At 43.7% G+C, this 21,944-nt stretch overlaps 1 protein-coding gene across 3 annotated transcripts; it reads right to left on the bottom strand.

Annotated features, from left to right (window-relative positions):
* Positions 1-5,940: 5,940 nt before the first annotated feature.
* On the bottom strand, positions 5,941-21,434 carry pomt1 (protein-O-mannosyltransferase 1). 3 transcript variants are annotated; one of them, XM_029677486.2, is made up of 20 exons: positions 21,281-21,434; positions 20,667-20,818; positions 20,203-20,309; positions 17,357-17,407; positions 17,095-17,241; positions 16,840-16,948; positions 16,578-16,637; positions 16,290-16,383; positions 16,022-16,177; positions 15,730-15,860; positions 15,506-15,601; positions 15,307-15,399; positions 15,072-15,168; positions 8,004-8,096; positions 7,790-7,910; positions 7,447-7,544; positions 7,237-7,350; positions 6,932-7,058; positions 6,651-6,828; positions 5,941-6,551 (listed from the first exon to the last, which is right to left on the bottom strand). In XM_029677486.2, exons 1-20 carry the CDS (start codon positions 21,416-21,418, stop codon positions 6,377-6,379), a joined length of 2,337 nt encoding a protein of 778 aa, XP_029533346.1. In that variant the 5' UTR covers positions 21,419-21,434; the 3' UTR covers positions 5,941-6,376. The 3 variants fall into 3 exon arrangements, with proteins under 3 accessions (XP_029533346.1, XP_029533347.1, XP_064882584.1); XM_029677487.2 differs by having other exon boundaries at positions 20,667-20,793; positions 21,281-21,367; XM_065026512.1 differs by lacking the exon at positions 21,281-21,434.
* Between the last annotated feature and the right edge of the window lie 510 nt (positions 21,435-21,944).

Below are 21,944 nucleotides of genomic sequence, written 5' to 3'. Positions count from 1 at the left end.
CAACTTACCCAAAAATAATGAGATATTTTTGAGTGCCGCCGCTTCACACTTTTTTTGTTTGTTGCTTTTATGGATTTTATGCAGCAAACAAACTTTTGAGAGAGAGATGGACCTCTTTTGATTACTGGTGAGACCTACATATTGTATGATAAATGGACTGTAGTCGATTTTACTATGTTGATCATTTGTTTTTATGGTTGCATTGACAATGACTGAAGTTCAGCTGGGGTTCAATGCAGCGGGTTTTGTTTGCAGGACCCTTCCATGGCAGTCTCTAGGGGTCTTTCGCAGTAGCAGCGTGTCCCAAGTTCCGCAAACAGGACAAGACGGGCAGCCCGGCCACAGACAGTCTGCTTCAGCCTAGCCGCATGTGGGGGCCCTTCATGAATGACGTGGCTGTGCGGGTCATCAGGGGATTGCTGAGGTCAGTGAGAAACTCACACATAGTCTCTGATAATGCAATCCATAACTCTGTTTATATGGCCATAGATAATCTTGTTCATACATTATCCATGTATGATATTAGTTGTCAGAACTCCCTGGTCAAAGAGGAGATTTATTCTGTAGAAGTCCAACAATAATGACTAACCTTTAACTTGATAAATGGAGTAAAAAGTAGAACTGATATTCTCTGATTCCTCAGGTTAAGCAAGCCTAAAATTGCTCAGACCCATTCAGTCAACAGACAGGTGCTCACCGGCAGTCAGTTACCAGTCGTGTTGGCTTACAATGATTTCATCCACTTCAGTAGAAAACAGAATTCAATCTAGCCTATTAGGACCAGTGCTGTAAAGTACTTAAGTAAAAAAAACTTTAGTACTACTTAAGTTGTTTTTTTGGGGGTATCTGTACTTTACTTTAGTGTTTATATTTTTGACAACTTTTACTTCACTACATTCCTATAGAAAATATTGTACTTTTACTTGACAACTCAAAGTACTCATTACATTTGGAATGCTTAGCACGACAGGGTGAAATTCACACACTTATCAAGATAACATTCCTACTGCCTGTGGTCTGGCGGACTCGCTAGATATAAAGACATTATTTACAAAAGATTCATGAGGGTTGAAGTGTGCCCCTGGCTATCCATACATTTTAAAAACAAGAAAATGGTGCCGTCTGCTTTGCTTAATATAAGGAATTTGAAATGATTTATACTTTTACTTTTGATACTTAAGTATATTTAAAACCAAATACTTTTAGACTTTTAGACTCAAATACTATTTTACTGGGTGACTTTCACCTTTACTTGAGTAACTTTCTATTAAGGTATCTATACTTTTACTCAAGTATGACAATTGTGTACTTTTTCCACCACTGATCAGGACTAGCCTGGTGCTCAGTCTCTGAGCCATTTTGCGGTTTGTTCTTAGCTAAGCTAACATACCATGTGATCTGTCTGGCTTCCAGGCAAGAACAAATGCAAGAAGAACTTGTGCTCCAGTAAGATGTAGTGTTTTGTCTGTCTGTGCTCTCTGTACTTAAATTGTAATTTCCTATTGGGAAAAAGTCAGAGAAGAGCCCATCTGCTGAATCTGTCAGTGCGCAAAGGTCAGAGGACACCTTTTATTATCTTTATCAGTGGTGCACAATCACGCAGACATCACTTGTAGTAACAGTAAAGTTACTGTATAGCTTATGAATAGATTAGTATTGCTGTGAAGTTTTCCAAACCCACTCGCTTTGACAAGAGATTCCAGCGGTTTGGTCCCAAACCAGAGGAGCAGGGTGTGAGTACCCCCTTATTAGAACCCTTAACAGCACAAAAAACAGCCTTACTGAGATCAATGATTTGCCTATCAATACTGATTTCAATTCTCTGTGAAGCCAACTTTAGCATGTTTTATTGATTTCCAGAAAGCTTTTGATTGTGTAAATAGGGATATTTTAGCCTGTAGTTTGTTAAAGACACTTTTCTTTGATATGAAATTTGATCACCCAATCCAGTCTCTTTACAAAGTACCAATTGCTTGAGTGCGTGTTAATGAATATCGTATAGATTGGTTTCCAACACCCTCGGGTGTAAAACAAGGAGACACCTTATCACCGACTTTGTTTGCTTTGTTTATGAATGATCTGGCAAAATCATTTAAACAGTTAAATATTGGCGTAAGATATGATGACGAAATAAGTATCTAAGTATCATTTTATATGCGGATTATATTATTTTGATGGTATAAACTGAACAAGATCTGCAGAACATGTTATTATGTGCTGTCAATTGATGTAAAAGATGGAGACACACTATCAACTAGACAAAGACATTTTTAGAAAACCAGCTACTAAGAGAAGTGGTTTTCAGTTTTGTTTTGGTGAAGACATTCTTGAGTTTACTAGCAAATATAAAAATGTGGGTATTTTTATTGAACATATGACCTTTCTATACAGAACATCTGCCCTGGCCGACTCAGCAAGTAGAGCTCTTGAAGTTATAAGGGAAAACAAAAACACTCAAAGATATTGGTTTTGCTACGTATTCCAAACTTTATCAGACGTGTGTGTCCTGTTCTGGACGATTCAGCAGGAGTGTGGGGTACTAAGAGGTATTTTAAAAACGAACATGTCCATAACGGAGCAGTACGTTATTTTTTAGGTGTCCACAAGTTTGCACTTATAATTGCAATAACTGGGGATATGGGCTGGGAGCCTGTGATGTGAGATGGAAGGCGTGTCTGGTGAGACTTTGGAATAGACTGTTGGAAATGCCAACTGACAGAATAGCTAGTCAAGTTTTGCTATGGGATCTATCCATACGGGGAGCCTGGACAACTGAAATGTCCTACCTTTTTCAAGAGTCTGACTGAACTTAATCCCATAAGAGATGAGTTGCCAATTGGTGATTTGACACAAAAATAACATTTCATTCATTCCCTCTGACTGCAAGATAAGTTCTGTCATTCTTTCAGGACTGCCTTCCAAAGTTTGATAGCCAGCATTCTGTGGAAGACCAAAGGTATTCTTCTCCTGGTTCCTGAGGTAACAGCTTCTTATTTCTGATCTGCAGTTAAACCCAATAGTGTGATGTGCCATTTGATCATATTATTTGTAGTAAAGTCTAATATTCACAATTTTCAAAATCTTTCCAAAGTAATTGCCAGTAACACTAGTTTGAATGTGTGTGATGAGCAGGAGTTCTATAAGTTCTATCACAAGGCCTCAGTACCTCCCAGAAAACATTTGAACAATGTGCAGATGAGATGAACAAAAGGCTGCTCATCTACCAAAGCCAAGCTCAGGACTACCACAACTGTCTGCAAGGTTAGCATGAACTTTTGTAGCACTTTGTCAAGTTTGACTTTTTCAATGCATTTCCATTGATGGGTAACGGTTGAGGCATATTTTGTATTTTGAGGCACATTTTCTTCTCATTATCTGTCCCTTCCTCTCTGTCCTGTTCTTTGACTTTGGAAAGAATTCCAACAGCAGCTGAATGACTTGAGTGTCTTTCCAAAGGTGCCAGAGGTGCTCATCTCTAACCTGGGAGAACAACACCCTTCAACAGCAAGGCGTCACTTTGCAGGAGAGTGAGGCGAGAAAGTCACTGGGCCCTATTTGAATACTTTACTATGCACACGCCCTTCTGTCTTTTCTAGAGCAAACCACTGATCGGATAAGCTAAGATTGGTGAAAGCAATGGAGTGGAAACCATGTCTTCATCTATCCGCTCATATATCACTCCTTATCTCAAGGGAGTAACAATGCATTATAAAGTTATTCGAACAGGTCCAGTGAAAGCACACTGCCAAGCCGAATGCTGGTAGGACTAGGTGGGAGTCAGTCACGCTAGTGAATTTCCTTGTGTGCAAGGAACCATCCCGCTTTTGAGAGAGAGCTGTAGGCCTTGAATCATGCTGAAGACGAGAGACGATGAGAGCTGAGGGCATTTTGAAGTAAAAACCTTACTAATGCTTGTGTACTAAAACATCTGTCTTTAAGCCTAGGTATTGGGTTTGAGTGTCACATGAACTCATATAGGACAGAAAAGTGTGTGTGTGCGTGCAGTAATAGAGGCCTGTTCTGACTGTTTGTGAAGAATGACCCCGTGATATCTGGGCGCTCAGCCAAGAGCTGACAGAAACTAACTGGTTCCTCGTCGCTTAACTGGAGGGAAGTGTTATATTCTGCACACCAGTGATAGAGCTGTTTGGAGCCTGTTTCTGGGCGAAAAATTCATGTTTTGTGTGTGTGACCAGTACGACCATACATCATCTGGTCTGATAGTCAAAGGCGCTTTCTTGCCAAACTTGGGGGAACCGTTGAGCCTCTGTTAGAGGAAGTATGTCATTCTGGCCCCTGTTGTCCTCACTCAGTTGTGACAGACTGAGGCAACCTTTTCACCCAGTTGTCTCCCCTCACACACAGGGTCACGAGTAGCTTGACTATATCGCAAAACACCAGTCTCAATGTCAACAGTGACGAGGCGACTTTGGGATGCTGGCCTTCTAGGCAGAGATGCAAAGAAAAACCCATATCTCAGACTGGCCAAAATAATAATAATTAAGATGGGCAAAAGGACACTGGACAAAGGAACTCTGCCTACAAGACCAGCATCCCGGAGTCGCCTCTTTACTGTTGACGTTGAGACTGGCGTTTTGCGGGTACTATTTAATGAAGGACTTGTGAAGCGTCTGTTTTATCAAACTAGACACTCTAATGTACTTGTCCTCTTGCTCAGTTGTGCACCGGGGCCTCCCACTCTTTCTATTCTGGTTAGAGCCCGTTTGTGCTGTTCTGTGAAGGGAGTAGTACACAGTGTTGTACAAGAGCTTCAGTTTCTTGGCAATTTCCCACATGGAATAGCCTTCATTTCTCAGAACAAGAATAGACTGACGAGTTTCAGAAGAAAAGTCTTTGTTTCTGGCCATTTTGAGCCTGTAATCGAACCCACAAATGCTGATGCTCCAGCTACTCAACTAGTCTAAAGAAGGCCAGTTTTATTGCTTCTTTAATCAGAACAGTTTTCAGCTGTGCTAACAATTGCAAAATGGTTTTCTAATGATTAGTTAGCCTTTCAAAATGATAAACTTGGATTAGCTAACACAACGTGCCATTGAAACAGGAAAGAAAAGATGGTTAGCACAGGAAACAGGAAAGATGGTTGCTGATAATGGGCCTCTGTAGGTTTTCCTTTAAAAATCTGCCGTTTCCAGCTGCAATAGTTATTTACAATATTAACTATGTCTACACTATATTTCTGATCAATTTGATATTTTAAATGGACACAAATTTGCTTTTTCAAAAACAAGGACATTTCTAAGTGACCCAAAACTGTTGAACGGTTGTGTGTGTGCATATGTAAATATGTGCTTAATAATTTGCGTACAGGGAGGGAGTCGGGACCAGGAAATCTGGTCTCAATGCAGACAGTGGACCGATCAGACACATTAATACCAATAGCTATGCCCACGTATTAATCAGGACAAAGGATGCATGTTAGCACCAGGTACTGTATAAACGGGGATAGAGGCTGCCTGTAATTCATGTTGGTTTGGGGCCCACAGCACTATTAGCAGTGGTACAGGGAGGAGCTGGCCCGGGCTGTGCAGGAGAGCCAGGCCCAGACGAGGGAGGGACAGTGCTGGAGATACTTACTGAACATTCTGACCCAGCACCAAGACACCTTTTTTTCTGCAGCAATAGACTAGATTAAAATGAGATTTCACCAAAGACAGATTCATGGTTTGCATTTTCCGTTCTCTTGCTGCCACGAAGGGATTGAGAATACTGCTTCGGCAAAATTGTGTGTGTGACTAATAGATGTTATGGTTAGCTCTATAACAATGTTCAATACAAACAGCGTAGATTTGTTTCTGCCCGCGATTCAATCCGATCGCGAGTTGTAGGCTATACATTTACAGTAAAACGCTGTACATAAAATCTGACCTTAAAACTATTGTCTGCTGTCCAGCGTGCTGAGATACGGACAGAATCCCAGGCTAATTCTTTACAATGAATGCAACATTGTGGTTTATTCATTTAAAAAAAAATCAATTGTTATGCAGCCTTAAATTCCACATGGAGAAATTGTTTAAAAAAAAGTGGTTCATCACAGTGAAATTTTTGGGTAAACATTCCCTTTTGATCTGTAAATGATACTGAAAAATACATGTAAACATTTCATGGTTTTCACATTGACCGGAGCTGTAGCTGAAGTGAGAGATTTTAAATAGGTCCCTCAAAGATTTAAACCGTTTCTGGACCCAAAGTTCTGATCCCATGTAGATGCACCCACTAATAAAATTAAAGTAATGCACTCTACAAAACATGTTTTTAATAAGGCCTTCCTTTGGAACGGTTCCCTTAGGCGCTTCCTGCCCTGTGCAAATGTACGGCTTCGCCTCTCCCCAGTCAGCGGGGGGTGTACGGTTAAGACTTAACGTCTGCGAAACAAGATGTCCCAACTGTCCCTCCAGCGCAACGAAGCCAGCTGCTCAGCGCTCAGTTCTGGCTGACCATAGGTGAGAGGACTGAAGGTCCGAAAGGACAGATATACTGAGGACAACCCCGCCAATACGACTCCATGAAGAGCACGCCGGAGAGAAGCACATCTAGAGAGGAGGAGAATGGAACGATTATGACCGGTCATGAGAAAGGCAACCGCGTGACCTGATTCAATCCACAACCCGAGACGAGTCATTGGTGCCCACCTCAACATGTGTGTGTGCAGGTGCTCCAAAACCACAGGGATCAGCAGGATCTGGAAGGTGAGAGCTGGCAGGTAGTGATACAGGAAGAGCGTCTTCTCCATCATGAAGAAGGGCAGGTAGTTGACGGCCCAGCCACCAGCACACACTACTCCTGCCTGAAGCAGCTGGCACCAGGTGGCTGGACAACAAAGTCAAACATTACATGACTGCTTTTCGCCACTTTGCAACGTGTCAACATCATGTCAGCGTTTACATATCGTATGTCCGAAAGGCGAGTGTACCTTCTGGAATGTCTTCAATTTTCCGCCGCCTCCTTAATAGGTACGATAGGAAAAGAAGGACATACACCGCAAGGGCGAGGTTTGCCAGGGTCCAAGTGACAAAGTTCCCAATCAGGTGGATCTGGGCCTGAAACAGAGGGTCAAGGCTCATCAAGCTAACACGTGGTTGCGCCATTCCATTTCAATGTAAGAATTCATTAATACACACAACTGTTCAAATCTTGGCTGGAGTACAGTAGAGATACTGCAATATAAAACACAGCACACTTGAGTGAATGACTGACAAAAGGTTGAAGCAAACCTACATTGCTTGCAGGGTGGAGCCAGTACGCAATGTTGGTATTCATCGTGATCCATTCTAGAGGTGAAGAGCTGTACTTGTGTTCAGAATCCTCATGCTTCACCGTCAGCATCTTCCACTGTCAGACCAACACAAAAGGAGAGAACGTGAAGTCCACCAATGAAACAGCCTAAAAAGGAATCACGTGCTCATAGATATGCTATCCTATTCTTACCTGTAGCTCCAGGAATTTTGCAATGAAGGTGAGGTTGCGGTTGATGTCAATGTGTGTGGGGGAGTGTAGCTCCAGCTCTCTCTCCCTCTGCTCCAGACCTAAAAAATAAATAAAAGTCATTCTCTCATCATAACACCCATAACAATTACACAAAGTGTAGCGATTCGGTTAAGAAGCCTGATGAATGAGTTGAATAAATGTGTTATGAAGGTTGTAATGAATGACACAGCATCACTCAAAATATGTTATGACTGGTTTCATAAAGGTTTTATGAATGCCTCATGTATAGCTCCTGTAAGTAAAGTGTTACTGAACGTAGATGATGAGTGTTAGGAAAGCTTACTTCTGCCGTAGCGGTGCTCCTCTACATTCCACACACCGCTGGGCTGGTAGCCCTTGTAGATCTTATCCCCCACCACTTCCAGCTGCCTGTAGCCCCACTCTGGAAGGGAGGAACCGCTCAGCTGCACGTCGACAACATCAGAAAGAGGATGTTAAAACAGATAAAACAGTAAGGACAAACAGTTTGAGAAATCCCCCGGGCTCCCTGAGCGTACCTTGAGCACAGCCGAGGTGTTGATGTGAATCAAACGTACTTCAGAGAGAATAGTCTTCCAGACATCTTGTTCCGCCTCCCTGTTCGCAATGTCCTACAGAACAGAGTTAAGAACAATGTCAGTATATACTGTATATGTACACTCAGTGGCCAATTTATCTAGTAACGGGTTGGACCCCCCCCCCCCCCTTTGCCTCCAGAACAGGCTGAATTCTTTGGGGCATGGAAGCATTGCTCTATTGGAATCAAGGGACCGTGTGCTAGGAAGACATTCCCCATACCATTACACCACCAGCCTGTACCGTTGACACCAGTCAGGATGGGGCCATGGATTCATGCTGCTTACGCCAAATTAGGGACCATGCAATGTTTTCCACTCTTCAATTGTCTAGTGTTGGTGATCGCGTGCCCACTGGAGCCACTTCTTTTTTTCAGCTGACAGGAGTGGAATCCGGTGTGGTCGTCTGATGCAATAGCCCATCCGTGACAAAGACAGATGACTTGTGCATTCCAAGAGGCTGTCTGCACACTGTTGTACTGCCCTGTTATTTGCCAGTTTGTGGCCCGCCTGTTAGCCAAGAATCGTGCAAGCTTTCTCCTTCGACCTCATCAACAAATTGTTTTAGCCCACAGGACTGCCGCTGAATGGATGTTTTTGTTTGTAGCACCATTCTCTGGAAACCCTAGACCCTGTCGTGCATGAAAATCAAACGTTCAATCGAACTGTAACTGAATACCTCTGCCTACTTTATATAGCAAGCCATGGCTCACTGTCTGTAGGAGCAAACTATTTTAGTGAACTGCGTGGTGTACCTAATAAACTGGCCACTGAGTGTGTGCGCACAGACACAAGTATGTGGACACCCTTAAAAAAATGATTGGATTTGGAAAATTCAGCCACACCCATTGTTGACAGGTGTATAAAAATTGAGCACACGACCATGCAATCCCTGTAGCCAAACATTGGCAGTAGAATGCCCATATTGAAGAGCTCAGTGACATTGAACGTGGCACCGTCATAGGATGCCACTTTCCAACAAGTCAGTTCCTTCTGCCCTGTTAGAGCTAGAGCTGCCCCAGTCAACTGTATGTGCTGTTATTGTGAAGTGGAAACGTCTAGGAGCAACAACGGCTCAGCCACAAAATGGTAGGCCACACAAGCTCCCAGAATGGGTCCGCCGAGTGCTGAAGCACGTAGCGTGTAAAAATCATCTGTCCTCGGTTGCAACACTCACTACCGAGTCCCAAACTGCCTCTGGAAGCAATGTCAGCACAATAACTGTTCGTCGAGCAGCCACACACACACAAGCCTAAAGTCACCATGCGCAATGCCAAGCGTCGGCTGGAGTGGTGTTAAGCTCGTCGCCATTGGACTCTGGAGCGGTGGAAACACGTTCTCTGGAGGGATGAATCATGCTTTACCATCTGGCAGTCCAAAGGACGAATCTGGGTTTGGCGGATGCCAGGAGAACGTTACCTGCCCCAATGCATAGTGCCAACTGTAAAGTTTGGTGGAGGAGGAATACTTGTCTGAGGCTGTTTTTCATAGTTCATGCTAGGCCCCTTAGTTCCAGTGAAGGGAAAGCTTAACACTACAGCATACAATGACATTCTAAAAGATTCTGTGCTTCCCCAAACTGTTGCCACAAAGTTGGAAGGCCCTTTCCTGTTTCAGCATGACAATGCCCCTGTGTACAAAGCGAGGTACATACAGAACTGGCTTGTCGAGATCATTGTGAAAGAACTTAACTGGCCTGCACTGAGCCCTGACCTCAACCCCATCGAACACCTTTGGGATGAATTGGCATGCTGACTGCGAGCCAGGCCTAATCGCCCGACCTCACGAATACTCGTGACGGAATGGAAGCAACTCCCTGCAGTAATGTTCCAACATCTAGTGGAATGCCTTCCAAAAATAGTGAAGGCTGTTATAGCAGTAAAGTGGGACCAACTCCATATTAATGCCCATGATTTTGGAATGAATGATGTTCGACGAGCAGGTGTTCATACTTTTGCTCATGTAGTGAATACACATATACAGTTGAAGTCGGAAGTTTACATACACCTTAGCTAAATACATTTAAACTCAGTTTCACAATTCCTGACATTTAATCCTAGTAAAAAAATCCCTGTATTAGGTCAGTTAAGAGCACCACTATTTGAAGAATGTGAAATGTCAGAATAATAGTTGAGAGAATTATTTATTTCAGCTTTTACTTCTTTCGTCACATTCCCAGTGAGTTAGAAGTTTACATACACAGTTGGTAGCATTGCCTATAAATAGTTTAACTTGGGTCAAACGTTTTGGGTAGCCTTCCACAAGTTTCCCACAATAAGTTGGGTGAATTTTGGCCCATTCCTCCTGACAGAGCTGGTGTAACTGAGTCAGGTTTGTCGGCATCCTTGCTCACACTTTTTCAGTTCTGTCCACAACATTTCCATGGGATTGAGGTCAGGGCTTTGTGATGGCCACTCCAATACCTTGACTTTGTTGTCCTTCAGGCATTTTGCCACAACTTTGGAAGTATGCTTTGGGTCATTACCCATTTGCGACCAAGCATTAACTCCCTGACTGATGTCTTGAGATGTTGCTTCATTATAGCCACAATTTTCCATCCTCATGATGCCATCTATTTATGAAGTGCACATGATGAAACTGGCGCTCATGAGGACCGCCACAAGAAGAGGATAAGTTCATTAGAGCTACCAGCCTCAGAAATTGCAGCACGTAACAGACGCATTTCACGTAACAGACGCATCTCAACATCAACTGTTCAGAGGAGACTGCGTGAATCAGGCCTTCATGGTCAAATTGCAGCAAAGAAACCCCTACTAAAAGGACACCAATAAGAAGATACTTGCATGGGCCAAGAAACACGAGCAATGGACATTAGACCAGTGAAAATCTGTCCTTTGGTCTGATAAGTCCAAATTTGAGATTTTTGGTTCCAATCGCCGTGTCTTTGTGAGGTGCAGAGTAGGTGAACAGATGACCTCGGCACGTGTGGTTCCCACTGTGATGCATGGAGGTGGTGTGATGGTGCTTTGCTGATGACACTGTCGTTGATTTATTTAGAATTCAAGGCACACTTAACCAGAATGGCTACCACAGCATTCTGAAGCGATACACCATCCCATCTGGTTTGTGCTTAGTGGGACTATCATTTGTTTTTCAACAGGACAATGAACCCACATACCACCAGGCTGTGTAAGGGCTATTTGATCAAGAAGGAGAGTAATGGAGTGCCGCATCAGATGACCTGGTCTCCACAATCACCCGACTGCAATCCAATTATAGTAAGTATAGCTGAGAGTTTTCAGCTATACTATTCATGGCTGTTTATTTACCACCACAGATATATGCTGGCACTAAGACAGCACTCGGTCAGCTGTATAAGGAAATAAGCAAACAGGAAACCACTCATCCAGAGGCGGAGCTCCTAGTGGCCGGAGACTTTAATGCAGGGAAACTTAAATCAGTTCTACCAAATTTCCATCAACATGTTAAATGTGCAAGCAGAGGGAAAAAAAAAATTCTAGATCACCTGTACTCCACACACACAGATGCGTACAAAGCTCTCCCTCGCCCTCCATTTGGTAAATCCGACCACAACTCTATCCTCCTGATACCTGCTTACAAGCCAAAATGAAAGCAGGAAGCACCAGTGACTAGTCTATTAAAAAAAGTGTTCAGATGAAGCAGATGCTAAACTACAGGTTTGTTTTGCGATCACAGACTGGAACATGTTCCTGGATTCTTCCGATGGCATTGAGGAGTACACCACAGTCACTGGCTTTATCAATAAGTACGCAGATGACATTATCCCCACAGTGACTGTACGTACATACCCCAACCAGAAGCCATGGATTCCAGGCAACATTTGCACTGAGCTAAAAGGGTAGAGCTGCCGCTTTCAAGGTGCGGGACCCGGAAGCTTACAAGAAATCCTGCTATGCCCCGTGACGAACCATCAAACAGGCAAAGCGTCAATACAGGGCTAAGATTGAATCATACTACACCGGCTCCGACGCTCGTCTTATGTGGCAGGGCTTGCAAACTATTACAGACTACAAAGGGAAGCACAGCCGCGAGCTGCCCAGTGACATGAGCCTACCAGACTAGCTAAATCACTTCTATGCTCACTTCTAGGCAAGAAACACTGAGGCATGCATGAGAGCATCAGCTGTTCCAGACGACTATGCGATCACGTTCTCCGTAGCCAACGTGAGTAAGACCTTTAAACAGTTCAACATACACAAGGCTGCGGGGCCAGACAGATTACCAGAATGTGTGCTCCGGGCATGTGCTGACCAACTGGCAGGTGTCTTCACTGACATTTTCAACATGTCCCTGATTGAGTCTGTAATACCAACATGTTTCAAGCAGACCACCATAGTCCCTGTGCCCAAGAACACAAAGGCAACCTGCCTAAATGACTACAGACCCGTAGCACTCAAGTCCATAGCCATGAAGTGCTTTGAAAGGCTGGTAACGGCTCACATCAACACCATTATCCCAGAAACCCTAGACCCACTTCAATTTGCATACTGGACAAAAGGAACACTTATGTGAGAATGCTATTCATTGACAACAGCTCAGCAGTCAACACCACAGTACCCTCAAAGCTCATCACTAAGCTAAGGATCCTGGGACTAAACACCTCCCTCTGTAACTGGATCCTGGACTTCCTGTCAGGCTGCCTCCAGGGGGTGAGGGTAGGTAGCAACACATCTGCCACGCTGATCCTCAACACTGGAGCTCCCCAGGGGTGGGTGCTCAGTCGCCTCCTGTACTCCCTGTTCACCCACGACTGCATGGCCAGGCACGACTCCAACACCATCATTAAGTTTGCAGACGACACAACAGTGGTAGGCCTGATCACCGACAACGACGAGACAGCCTATAGGGAGAAGGTCAGAGACCTGGCCGTATGGTGCCAGAATAACAACCTATCCCTCAACGTAGCCAAGACTAAGGAGATGATTGTGGACTACAGGAAAAGGAGGACCGAGCACGCCCCTATTCTCATCGACGGGGATTTAGTGGAGCAGGTTGAGAGCTTCAAGTTCCTTGGAAGAGGGCACAACAAAGTTTATTCCCCCTCAGGAAACTAAAACGATTTGGCATGGGTCCTAAGATCCTCAAAAGATTCTACAGCTGCAACAGAGAGCATCCTGACTGGTTGCATCACTGCCTGGTATGGCAATTGCTCGGCCTCCGACCGCAAGGCACTACAGAGGGTAGTGCGTACGGCCCAGTATATCACTAGGGCCAAGCTGCCTGCCATCCAGGACCTCTACACCAGGCGGTGTCAGAGGAAGGCCCTAAAAATGGTCAAAGACCCCAGCCATAGAATGTTCTCTCTACTACCGCATGGCAAGCGGTCCCGGAGTGCCAAGTCTAGGACAAAAAGGCTTCAACAGTTTTTACCACAAAGCCATAAGACTCCTGAACAGGTAACCAAATGGTTACCTGGACTATTTGCATTGTGTGCCTCCCCCCAACCCCTCTTTTATACTGCTGTTACTCTCGGTTTAGCTTATATGCATAGTCACTAACTATACATTCATGTACATACTACCTCAATTGGGCCGACCAACCAGTGCTCCCGCACATTGGCTAAACGGGCTATCTGCATTGTGTTCCGCCAACCCCTTTTATGCTACTGCTACTCTATGTTCATCATAAAAGAATAGTCACTTTAACCATATCCACATACTACCTCAATCAGCCTGACTACTGTTGTTTTATTTCTTTACTTCCCTATTGTTCACCTAATACCTTTTTTGCACTATTGGTTAGAGCCTGTAAGTAAGCATTCACTGTAAGGTGAATACACCTGTTGTAAATAAACTTTGATTTGAATTGAGATGGTTTGGGATGAGTTGGACCGCAGAGTGAAGGAAAAGCAGCCAACAAGTACTCAGCATGTGGGAACTCCTTCAAGACTGTTGGAAAAGCATTCCAGGTGAAGCTGGTTGAGAGAATGCCAAGAGTGTGCAAAGCTGTCATCAAAGCAAATGGTGGCTACTTTGAACAATCTAAAATATATATTTTGATTTGTTTAACACTTCTTTGGTTACTAAATGATTCCATGTGCTATTTCATAGTTGTGATGTCTTATTATTCTACAATGTAGAAAACAGTAAAAAATAAAAACCCTTGTATATAACTAGGCAAGTCAGTTAAAGAACAAATTCTTATTTTCAATGTAGGCCTAGGAACAGTGGGTTAACTGCGTTGTTCAGGGGCAGAACGACAGATTTTCACCTTGTCAGCTCAGGGATTCAATCTCGTAACCTTTCGGTTACTAGTCCAATGCTCTAACTACTAGGCTACCTGCCGCCCCAGAGGTGTCCATGAGTAGATGTGTCCAAACTTGACACACACGCGCATTGGTTCCAGTATCTCAGAAACGGGTGGCTTCCAGGGCTTTTCACGCACAATAGTGTCTAGGGTTTATCGAGAATGTCAGCGGCAGTCCTGTGGGTGAAAACAACGACTTCTCATCAGCAAGATGGAGAATGGCAAGAATCGCACAAGCTAACAGACGGGCCACAAACAAGCAAATAACTGCGCAGTTCAACAGTGGTGTGCAGAACAGCACCTCAGAACGCATAACTCGTCGTTCCTTGTTACGGATGGGCGGCTCCAGTGGGCACGCCATCACCAACACTGGACAATTGAGGAGTGGAAAAACGTTGCCTGGTCCGACGAATCCCGGTTCCTGTTGCATCATTCTGATGGCAGTCAGGATTTGGCATAAGCAGCACAAGTCCACGGCCCCATCCTGTCTGGTGTCGGTGGTGTAATGTTTTTCGAACACATTAGGTCCCTTGATATCAATTGAGCAACGTTTCCATACCCTGAAGAATTCAGGCTGTTCTGGAGGTAAAGAAATGATCCAACCCGGTACTAGATATGTGTACCTAATAAAGTGTAACTCTTTTGTGGACATTGGAAAGAATCACAAAACAAAACAATGAGCATAAAATGAGTGTATAAGTCATTGTGATTAAATGCATGTAAAACAAAAAAGGTGGGAGTGTGTGTGTGCGTATGTCTCACCACTTTCCAGAGATTCTGGGCTGGCATTGACACATTGAAGTCAATGTAGCCAGACACCTCCTGTGCGTGAGGACTCATGGGAGCTGCAACGTCGTGCCTGAGAGACCATAAATAATACTAATGATGAGGTTAGGCAATAGCTAAGCACAGTAACATGACTAATATATTGGTTACAGATAAATTGACTGGGGCGCAGACGGAAAAGGCGGTGTGCAGAACCGTGGCTATACAGTACGTGTTGAGGAGGCGGGAGGTCATGCCGTGAAGAAGCTGGACAACATCACCATGGCGAACAGGGCGGGGAGGGCTGCTCACAACAAGGTCTTGTCTGGAAGAGAATCAGATAAACAACATGGCAACCGTTTAGTGGATAAACACTGCATCACAATGTGGGGGTGTTCTAGGCATCCAAATTAAAGCTGGCCTGCACAAACCTGCCTGGATCTTTGATTATCCACCAATTGTTGACATCTTTGAATGGATAACAGGTCACTTGCTGCTGGTGAGAGCTACCACGCCCATTTTCATACCTTCGGAGCACAAAAAAAATAAGAAACTGGTCATGCTGCAAGAACACAAATGCACTACATACTAGTGTTGTGTCACGTGCATGGTCCAGATCTGATAAAATAATTGAGAACCAGAAACACCCCCTCACCTGATGGGATAGTTTGCCTTATGGGAGTGTAGCCAGCAGGGTATGGGTTTACTGGAGACACTGCGGAGGGTCACCTGAGAGCCATAAGCCACCTCCAGAGGCTGACCCTGAGTGATCCTGGCCAATCCTCCCTGAATACAGCCAAACACACTAGATATAACCCCAAATGACATGCAGCAGAGCAGCGCCACTAGCCAATGTCAAGTCTTTTAAAAACACTTCATAAATCCAATAGATAATTCTGGTGGGTTGCTTGCCATCTCAACTGGGTCTCAGAGAGAGGGATGCTGACCTCTAGGCTGGCCTGGAAGGCACTGCTCATCATCTGGTCGTGTGGGCCACTGCGGTAGAGCAGGTTCAAATGCACATAGAAGAATCCCAGGTAGAGCAGTAGGGGTAGGACCACGAGGGCCAGGAAGCGGGTCACTACCTGCATCAGCACCACACCCTGCACGGTTGGGAGACACTTCAAACATCAGTAGTATGCTACTGGGAAGTCAAGCTGTCCATTTGAATTAATGGATATATTCATAAACAAAAAACAAACCTAATGAACTCACATTGCTCAGTGCTCTGTCCCCGATAAGCTGCCACGTGTGCACGGCCGCCAAGCCCAGCAGCAGAAAGTAGGTGAACAGGCCCATGTACTTTACTCTGATGAATGAGAAGCAGACCGTTTAGACATGCATGCAAACAAACCCAAACCTTTATGAGTTAGACCTAAAGAGGTAAAACACCGACAATCACAAACATGACCATGGGATGATTGTGAAAAACTGTTTAAACTTCAGTTTTCAATACATTCATTTCCATCCAATTAGTTTTAAAATGTGGCTGATTGAACTAACCCCACAGCACAGGCACATGTGACTCCAGTCAGCACCAGCCACGCCAATCTGACTGGTGAGCTAAAAAGGATGAAGAGAAACATCAGCTGGCACGGACACAGGCTCTGAGAGCACGCCGAGCGGACACTACACATCAACCATAATCAAGGGAAGTGGGGTACATTTCTGCTATGTACCCCACTTGTACTGTGTGTTAAGATGTGTTGGTGATCATAGAATGACAATCCCTTCCTAGTAGGTACAGAGGAATTGCAACACTTACCCGCTTTGTGCATTGTGAAATCTGAGGTAGGATACGACAGCGAGCAGAAGGAAGAAGATAAGCACAGATTCCAGCAGCATGAAGCGGGACTGAACAATCAAGGAATTCTCTGTTTCACAACAACAGAAAACACATAGTTCATCTTACTACACTCAATGGAGATGGCAAACAATGAGCAACAATGGAGTCAAAAATCTAATATACAAATCCAAATCCAACTTTGACTGTATAGGAGGAAGTACAGGACAACATTACCCATGAGGAAGAGCAATGCAGCCCCCAGTGCTGTGAGGTGCGAGTACCCGAGTTCCACAACCAGAAGGTAACACAGGGGTACACACAGTGACCCGGCCAGGGCCGGTATCAGTCTTAAACTCCATACAGGTACATTACTGGAGTACTCTGCAATGAATCGTAAGAAACAACTTGATTAAACAACTTAAGAAAAGCACATACATTCAGATGTTGGGAATTAGATCTGAAGATGCATTGGCAATGTAGTAATTAGATTTCCTACCTGCTCCAATCCTGTTCCAGATAAAGTTACCATCAAATCCACCAAGATAAGCTGTATAAATGAGAGAAACAACAATGAGCATTACTCTAAGTCTGTTATTCCCAAACTGGGTTAAGCAAAAAAAAAAAAAAAAAAAGTGATTCACATTTTCAAACAGCCCATTTAGATTTTCCAACGGGGCTAAACATTTGGATGATGTTTTTCTCACTCGCCTGAGTAGCCTTGTTTCACTGCCAAAAATAAAATTAAACCATCTAGCGTTCATCGAAATAACAACACAATGTCAAATACAGGTAAGCCTAGTCAAATAATTAACATCCAATCACATTAACAGTCCGTATGTAGCTGCTGCTCATTCCGTTTGCTCAAAAATGGATAAATGGTTAAAAAAAAGTAAGGCCCGTGTCCATTGACATGTATAAAACAACAGATACCATTAATAAGAAGGGGCTAGAAGCGTCTTATATGGTGAGCTACCGAGTGTCTAGGACACATACTATTGTAGAGGTCTTAATTCTTTCTGCTGCCGCGGATATGGCTGGGACAATGCCGGGGGAAAAGGCCCAAAAAACTATACAGACAATGCCTTCATCAAACAACACTGTTTCACAACACACCAGTGACACGGCAAGAGAGGTTTTGAAATGTTTACTGCTTTGCATACAAGCCAGTGAATTCTATAAGTTACAGCTGGAGGAGTCAACAATTGTGGCGGGCCTGGCACAGCTCCCGGTGTATGTCCGTTACGTTTATGGGATGTCAATTAAGGAAGACATCCTCTTCTGTAAACCACTGGAAAACAGGACAGGATATTTTTAAAGTACTGGACAGCTTTGTGCCATTAAATGGACTTTGGTGGTCAAGATGTGTTGGTATCTGTACTGATGGCGCAAAAGCCATGACAGGGAGACAGTGGAGTGGTAATGCACGTGCAAGCAGTTGCTCCCGACGCCACTTGGGTACACTGCACGGATGACATAAACAACTGGATTCGTTATCCCTTTCATGCCCTGCAACAAGCGGTTCTGTGAAAATTGAATTTAAATCAGAAGCCACTGCCAGATTTCTTGATAGGACTGTACTCACGAGTACCCTGCCTTGGCAAATTGCACTGTTAAGACACTGATGACCTTTGCAACCACGTACTTATGTGAGAGTGGATTCTCGTGCCTCACTAGCATGACAACTATACACAGGCAGTGTGTGGAAAATGATTTAAGACTGAGAACCTTTAAAGCACACCTTTCTCATTAACCTGTGGTGAGTTATTCACAATTTGATGAACAAATAAGGTTTTATACATAAAATAAGGTTTTATATATATTATTATTATTATGTGTCCTGGTCCTATAAGAGATCTTTGCCACTTCCCACATGCCGTGTTGTGACAAACTCACTGTGTGAATGGCAGGCTTACAATGATGGCAAAAAACAACATTTAAGAGTATGCTTACCTTGGTGCTAGAGGGGATACGCAGATGGAGGTTGAATGTTTGAATGGGTACAGGACTAAACCATTTTTGGGAACCACTGTTTTAAGTGAAGGGATTAAAGGTTCATCACAAAATTAATTTCCATGTAAATGCTAAATAGAATACACTATATATAAAAAAAGTATGTGGACCTTCAGATTAGTGTGTGGACCTTCAGATTAGTGTGTGGACCTTCAGATTAGTGGATTTGTCTTTTTCAGCCACATCCATTGTTGACAGGTGTATAAAATTGAGCACACAGCCTTGCAACCTCCATAGACAAGCATTGGTAGTAGAATTGCCTTACTGAAGAGCTCAGTGACTTTCAATGTGGTACCGTCTTCGATGCCACCTTTCCAACAAGTCAGTTGTTCAAATTTCTGCCCTGCTACAGCTGCCCCGGTCAACTGTAAGTACTGTTATTGTGAAGTGGAAATACCTAGGAGCAACAACGGCTCAGCCACAAAGTGGTAGGCCACACAACTCACAGAACGGGACCGCCGAGTGCTGAAGCACGTAGCGTGTAAAAACCGTCTGTCCTCGTTTGTAACACTCACTACCGAGTTCCAAACTGCCTCTGGAAGCAACATCAGCACATGAACTGTTCGTCGGGAGCTTTATGAAATGGGTTTCCATGGCCGAGCAGTCACACACAAGCCTAAGATCACCATGCGCAATGCCAAGCGTCCGCTGGAGTGGTGTAAAACTCACCACCATTGGACTCTGGAGCAGTGGAAACGTGTTCTCTGGAGCGATGAATCACGATTCACCATTTGGCAGTCCGACAGAAAAATCTGGGTTTGGTGGATGCCAGGAGAACGTTACCTGCCCCAATGCATAGTGCCAACAGTAAAGTTTGGTGGAGGATGAATAATGGTCTGGGCTGTTTTTCATGGTTCAGGATAAGCCCCTTAGTTCAGTGAAGGGAAATCTTAACGCTACAGCAAATAATGACATTCTAGACAATTCTGTGCTTCCAACTTTGTGGCAACAGTTTGGGGAAGGCCCTTTCCTGTTTCAGCATGACAATGCCCCCGTGCACAAAGCAAGGTCCATACAGAAATGGTTTGTCAAGATTGGTGTGGAAGAACAGAGCCATGACCTCAATCTTTGGGATGAATTGTAACGCCGACTGAGAGCAAGGCCTAATCGCACAACATCAGTGCCTGACCTCACTAATGCTCTTGTACCTGAATGGAAGCAAGTCCCCACAGCAATGTTCAAACTAGATGTGGAAAGCCTTCTCAGAAGAGTGGAGCCTGTTATAGCAGGGGGGGTCCCATGCCCATGATTTTGAAATAAGATGTTCCACGAGCAGGTGTCCATACAAAACTTTTGGCCATGTAGTGTATGTTGTAAGGGTTCAGTACTTACCTCCAAATGCTAGAATCATGTGACCAAGAGGTGGACCACTCTCATCAACAAAGAAGACCTGCTTTGTGTAGAGAGATACAAACTGTCCATAGTACACCTCATCAAACCTGCAAAACATCAAAGGGGGTGTCAGGGAAAACTACTGTCTTGCTAAATAATTAAATAAACAATATCTTATTAAAAAAAACTATATTGGCCTTATCTACCAAGGGCAGTCCAGTAGCTGTGACAGTTAGGGGACAGTGTAGTATGGGCTACTGTTGTTTAATGTGGGCCCTTCAACACCAGGATTTGTAGACTTTTGTTCCAGTACAGTTCTAGACACACAGATTGATTCAACTATTCAGTGGCTCTATCAGGTTTGTTCCGTGTTTCACACTGGGTTGGAACAAAAGCCTGCACACCCTATTGGATCCGGACCAGGAGTGAATTACATAGAGGTTGGATATACAGTAGCTACTTACACTACAGCTTTAGGGAAGTTAATTCCATACAGTCTGGACAAAAGTCCAAGGGCTGTCACCACCACCAAAACCAAATTGATTTCGGCTCTGATCACAATAGGCAACTTGATAGACGTCAGCATGGCTCCTGTGTGCCCAGTTGTCAGCATTAACTACAAGGATTCAATCATAACCAATGACAAAATCAGACAATTGTTCCCACATTACAATCTACTTAGCTAGTTAACAATCGAATAAAAGACGAGGCTAGAGACTGAGTGGATCCATGATGCTTGCATGGCCAAGTGTCTGTACAAAATGTAGCCAGCTACTGCTTGCTAACATATGGAGCAAAGAACATCACCTATAGGCAAACAGGCTACTCATTGAATTACATACCGAACAATTTAGGATATCTTGGCTACCTCTGTTGTAAACACATAATTGATTGACTGATTCCATGTGTTTTCCCCTAACTAGCTAACTAATTATAGCTAGCTAACCGACTGGCTAACCTTTACGCACCCCATTCCACCCACTCTTAGCAAGCTAACCTTAGCCTTTAATCTTCTAGCAAAATTTGAGGACGCGAATGTATATTATTAACTAGCTAGGTACAATGGCCATACAACTACCTTTAATTTGGCACTGTTTCGGAATGTCTCAACATTTCGATGCCAGCACGGCTTTCCATCAGTGAGACCATAAATCGGTAATCGACTTGAGGGCCTGCTGCAGTGGAGACGATGGCCGCGTTCAGACGTTGCATGCATCAACCAATGCTTGCGTGTTACCTCATTGTCTGTGTCTATAATTAATACCGCGTTCAAACAGTGTTGCACCTTTTTTGGCAACGTATTCAAGTAAGGAATCTGTGGCAAGATATCAGTAGGTTTATAATTGAACACATTTCTGACGAGTTTACACTATTGTGGAGAGATATACTGCTTGAAATCTTTACTTACGATATAAATAAGTTGAAACAATTTTATGTAATTCATTAAATTATTATTTTGGCCAAATGTCATATTCACAAATGTAAATTTACAAACACACCACATTTGATTACCTTATAAAAATACATGTAACTATATTTTAAGACAATGAAATACTCTGCCAATTTTTTATTTTATAATTTTTTTTTTTTTTAATTAAAAAAACAATGCCGCGTTCAAAACAACTGGGAACACCATAGTCTCATTACACTCCAGTTTGGAATTCCCAGATGGATGACCGTTCAAAACGATTTTCCCAGTCTGAGCTGTTTTTTTTGTCAGAGTTCCCAGTTGTAATGAACTC

This window comes from Oncorhynchus nerka, linkage group LG13, assembly GCF_034236695.1.
Source record: "Oncorhynchus nerka isolate Pitt River linkage group LG13, Oner_Uvic_2.0, whole genome shotgun sequence".
In the NCBI taxonomy this organism is placed as follows: domain Eukaryota; kingdom Metazoa; phylum Chordata; class Actinopteri; order Salmoniformes; family Salmonidae; genus Oncorhynchus; species Oncorhynchus nerka.
Note: the sequence above shows the minus strand (reverse complement) of the source record. Positions and strands in the feature narration are given on the sequence as shown.